Source organism: Martes martes, assembly GCF_963455335.1.
Source record: "Martes martes genome assembly, chromosome: 5".
Lineage (NCBI taxonomy): Eukaryota > Metazoa > Chordata > Mammalia > Carnivora > Mustelidae > Martes > Martes martes.
In genome coordinates this window covers 10761544-10767092 of record NC_137892.1, presented here as the reverse complement: position 1 = coordinate 10767092, position 5549 = coordinate 10761544, and the positions used below count along the sequence as shown (strand labels likewise).

At 37.6% G+C, this 5549-nt stretch overlaps 1 protein-coding gene across 1 annotated transcript; it reads right to left on the bottom strand.

Moving 5' to 3' along the window:
• Positions 1-3159: 3159 nt before the first annotated feature.
• On the bottom strand, positions 3160-3678 carry LOC308343005 (large ribosomal subunit protein uL23-like; the record flags this gene model as incomplete). The annotated part of the gene is given in 2 exon segments (XM_080803797.1): positions 3160-3572; positions 3574-3678. Coding segments are annotated over 2 exon segments (471 nt in total). The 3' UTR covers positions 3160-3206.
• Positions 3679-5549: the final 1871 nt, after the last annotated feature.

Genomic DNA, 5549 nt, shown 5'->3' with positions numbered 1-5549 from the left:
GAGTATTATATAGCATCCTTTTTCATCTCTCATTATAATATTTGGCTTAAAATCCAATCTATCTGATGCAAGGATTGCCACGCCAACTTTCTTTTGATGTCCATTAGCATGGTAAATTGTTTTCCACACCCTCACTTTAAATCTGGAGGTGTCTTTGGGTCTAAAATCAGTTTCTTGTAGACAGAATATTGATGGGTTTTTTGTTTGTTTTTGTTTGTTTGTTTGTTTGTTTTTTATCCATTCGGATACCTGTGTCTTTGAATTGCAGCACTTAGCCCATTTACATTCATGGCAACTATTGAAATATATGAATTTAGTGCCATTGTATTGCCTGTAAGGTGACTGTTATTGTATATTGTCTCTGTTCCTTTCTGGTCTACTACTTTTAGGCTCTCTCTTTGCTCAGAGGACCCCTTTCTATATTTCCTGTAGAGGTGGTTTGGTGTTTACAAATTCTTTTAGGTTTTTTTTTTTTGTCCTGGAAACTTTTTATCTCTCCCTCTATTTTCAATGATAACCTAGCTGGATATAGTATTTTTGGCTACACATTTTTCTCATTTAGTGCTCTGAATATATTATGCCAGTTCTTTCTGGACTACCAGGTCTCTTGAATAAGTCTGCCGCCAATCTAATATTTTGACCATTGTGTGTTACAGACTTTTTGTCCCAGGCTGCTTTCAGGATTTTCTCTTTATCAATAAAACTTGTTTTTTTTTTAAATATTATTTATTTATTTGACAGACAGAGATAACAAGTAGGCAGAGAGGCAGGTAGAGAGAGAGGAGGAAGCAGGCTCCCTGCTGAGTAGAGAGCCCGACGTGGGGCTCGATCCCAGGACACTGGGATCATGACCTGAGCCAAAGGCAGAGGCTTTAACCCACTGAGCCACCCAGGTGCCCCGTCACTAAGACTTTTAAGCTTTATTATTAGATGACGGGGTGTGGACCTATTCTTATTGATATGGAGGGGTGTTCTCTGTGCCTCCTGGATTTCAGTTTTTGTTCCTTTTGCCATATTATGGAAATTCTCTATAATAATTCTCTCCAGTATACCTTCTTCGCCCCTCTGTCTTTGTTCTCCTTCTGGAGTCCCAATTATTCTAATACTGTTTCATCTTATGGTATCACTTATCTTTTGAATTCTCCCCTTGTGGTCCAGTAGCTGTCTCGCTTTTGCTCAGCTTCTTTATTCTCCATCATTTGGTCTTCTATATCACTAATTCTCTCTTATGCCTCATTTTTCCTAGCAGTAAGCGCCTCCATTTTTTATTGCACCTCATTGATAGTTGTTTTTTGTTTGTTTGTTTGTTTGTTTTTGTTTTTGTTTTTCAAATTTCAGCTTTGTTAGATTTTAGTTCTTTTATTCTCCAGAAAGGGCTTTTATTTCTCCAGACAGTGTTTCTCTAATATCTTCCATGCCTTTTTCAAGCCCACCTAGCACCTTGAGAATCATCATTCTGAACTCTATATCTGACATATTACCAATATCTGTATTGATTAGGTCCCTAGCTTTTGGTACTGCCTCTTGTTTTTGTTTGTTTGTTTGTTTTGTTTTGTTTTTTGTGCTTAGCTTTTCTGCCTTGTCATTTTATCCATATAAGAATATATGAACGGGAGAATAAAATACTAAAAGGGTGGCAAAGACCCCAGAAAAATGTACATTAACCAAATCAGAAGAGACCCCAAGTCATGGGAAGAAATAAGTTGGTAAAAAGAAGTAAAAAAACAAGTTAAACAACAACAACAACAATATATATACATACACACACACACACATATATAATTTTTATTTTTCAATAATAATATATATTTTAATTTTAAAATTTATATATATTTATTATATTATATATTACATTTTTAAATAATATATTTATATATAAATATATAACATATATTTCAAATATATATATATATATATGCATGTATATATATTAGACTGGTGAATAGAACAGAGCCACGCATTTGATTTTGGGTGTATTTTGGTCTCTTAGAAGAAACTACCTCCCAAAATTTTAAATAAAGAAAAAAAATACACACACACACACACAAATAAGGGTAAATACAATGAAGGGATGGAATATGACTGTAAACATGAAAATTAAAAAAAAATCTAAATAAGGAGTTGATAAGATAAGTTGGTTGGGAAACAAAGAAAAAGAAAGTGGAGAGAATTTGTTCAGGCTCTAGACTAGAACAAATCCCTGTGCTAGATTTAGCAGATATTTTGATCTATTAGAAGAAGTTATATCTCAAGATTTTATTTTAAAGATTTTATTTATTTATTTGACAGACAGAGATCACAAGTAGGCAGAGAGGCAGGCAGAGAGAGAGAGAGAGGAGGAAGCAGGCTCCCCGCTGAGCAGAGAGCCTGATGCAGGGCTCAATCCCAGGACTCTGGAATCATGACCTGAGCTGAACACAGAGGCTTTAACCCACTGAGCCACCCAGGCGCCCCATCTCAAGATTTTTTTAGGAAAAAAAAACCTATATGTATACAAAAAATAAAGTTAGATACAATGAAGGATAAAATATGACTATAATCATGAAGGTTTAATTTTTTTAAGAAAGGTATTGTTAAGATAAACTATTTAAAAAACGTTAAAAGAGGAAAGAGTAAAAGTTAAACAAAATAGAATAGGACAAAAAATAAAATAAAAAAAAATTAACTTTACAAGACAAAGGAATCATGGGGATAAAGCCATGAGTTCCATGCTTTGCTTTCCCCTCCTCTGTAATTTCCCTGTTTTCCTTGATCCATGAGCTTGGTCTTGGCTAGATGTCTTTGCTAATCTTCTGGGATATGGTCCTGTTGTAATGATTCTCAAATGTCTTTGCCCAAGGTGGTATTGTGCCCCACTTGCCAGGGGACAGGCTAAGTAATCTGCTTTGATTCGCTCTTGGGAGCTTTTGTTCCCTGAATGCTTTCCATAGAGCTCTGGAGGACAGGAAAGAAAATGGTGACCTCCCAGTGTCCAGCCCAGAAGGAGTCAAAAGCTCAGGGCCCCACTCCTCAGTGTGCCCTCAGAGAAGTCTTCAGTCACTCTTGTCTCCCTGGTCTCCAGTCTCACTCTGAGCTCTCCCAGCCTGTGACCGAGCATTTCTGTCTCTGGCACACAGGCCTATTTGGAGTCTCCAAACCCAGCAGATTCTTTTTTTTTTTTTTTATCATGAAAAATCTGTATTTAGATTTAGCCAGCTGGACTCAGTTTAGATGATCCCAATTTTGTTGGCAACATCCAAAGCATCATAGTCAGGGGCCAGTCGAACGTATGCCTTCTTCTCTCCATCAGGCCTGATTAAGGTGTTGACCTTGGCTACATCAATGTCATAAAGCTTCTTCACAGCCTGTTTGATCTGGTGCTTGTTGGCCTTGACATCCACAATGAATACAAGTGTGTTGTTGTCTTCTATTTTCTTCATGGCTGACTCAGTAGTCAGGGGGAACTTGATGATGGCATAGTGATCAAGCTTGTTTCTCCTGGGGGCGCTCTTTCGAGGGTATTTGGGCTGCCTTCGGAGACGCAGAGTCTTGGGTCGTCGGAACGTAGGTGATGTGCGGATCTTCTTTTTTTTTGTGACTGTGGACGCCTTTCAGCACCGCTTTCTTGGCCTTCAAAGCCTTTGCTTTGGCTTCGGCTTTGGGAGGGGCAGGAGCTTCCTTCTTAGCTTTCGGCGCCATCTTCGTAAAAGGGCCAAACCCAGCAGATTCTTGCCTCCAGAGAAGGAAGGTGAGTCTCCCTGGATCTGCGTCTTATGGGGTACCTTTCAGAAAGTGGTTGATTTTCTGTTTCTAGAATTGCTGCTCTTCTCTTAGATATTCTGTTGGATTTGTAGGTATTCGGAATGGTTTGATAATTACCTAACTGAACTCCTGTGACCTGATGTCATCTCAGCCTGCTACTATTCCACCATCTTGACTCCCTGGACCTGTCATCAAGATGTTAACTATGAGGATTTTTTTTTTCAAAATATGTGTTAATTTTTTAAGAGCTGCAATGTGTCCTGAATAAAACATAGTGAAACTAAAGTAATGAATTAATAAGAGATTGTTTTTCTGTACTTAATATGTGTTGCTCTTTAGGGAAAACTAAATTAATGTCCCATGAAAAATATTAACCAAACATCAACTGATTTCTTCTTATTGGGGTTATTCCCACCATCAAGAATTGACTTTTTTTTTTTTTCATTCTCAGTTTTCTCCTATTCCTAATGGCTCTTTTTGGTAACCCGTCCATGATAATCCTCATCATCCTAGACGCCCAACTCCACACACCCATTTATTTTCTACTTAATCAGCTCCATCATGGACCTGAACTACATCTCCAGTATTTTTTTCAAGATGGTTTCTGATTATCTCTCTGGAAACAAGTCTACTTCTTTCATCAGGTGAGAAATTCAGAGTTTCTTCTTCATTAACGTATCTGATGCAGAAGTATTATTACTGACCTCTGTAGCCTATGATCATTATGCAAAAACTTGCATTCATCTATACTATGCTATTTGTATAAGCAAAAGAGTGTGTGTGGTGATCATAAGAGGATCGTGGGTCATGGACTCAAACAACTCATATGCAATATGCCCACCCTGCGTATGACTTCTCTATTCATTATAGATCCAGAGCCATCAACAATTTCTTTTGTAATGTTCCAGCCATGTTGACTTTGGCCTGCATGGACAACTGGGTCTATGAGTACACAGTGTTTGTGAGCATCACACTCTTCCTTGTGTTTCCTTTCATTGGCATTGCATGTTCCTATGGCCTGGTTGTCCATGCCATCTGCTGCATGTGGTCAACAGAAGGGAGGAAGAAGGCCTATATGACCTGTAGCTCCTATCTCACTGTGGTACTGCTAAGAAAGCCAAAATCCAGCAGGTGGAGAGAAATGATAAAGGAGAAAACAATATCTAGATATTAATATATATATCATTGAAACAAAGAGATGGTTCTTTGAAAGAATTAATAAGATTGAGAAACCCTTAATCAGACTTATCAAAAAGAGAGAAAGCACATAAAATCATGAATGAAGGAGGAGAAGTCACAACCAACCCCATAGAAATAGAAATAATTGGTGGGTATTGTGGAGGGCACGTATTGCATGGAGTACTAGGTGTGTTGCATACACAATGAATTCTGAAACACTGAAAATAAGTTAAAAAATAAAAATTAAAAAATACAATGTTATAAGCAATTGTATGCCAACAAACCTTCCAAATTCATTCTAAGAGGCCAGCATAACCTAGATCCCCAAAGCAGACAAACACACCACCATAAAGGAGAATTGTAAGCCAATATCAGTGATAAATATGGGTGTAAACATTCTCACAAAATCAGTAGCCAAAGAGACCCAAGAATACATAGGATTATTCAACATGACCAAGAGGGATTAATTCCTGGTCTGCAGGAATGCTTCAATATCCGCAAACCCATCTGTGTGATACACCATATTAATATAAGAAAGAATAAGAATCATATGATCCTCTTAATAGATGCTGAAATACAGCATGAGAAAACACAGCATCTTTCTTGAAAAGATCCCTCCATGTGTTGGA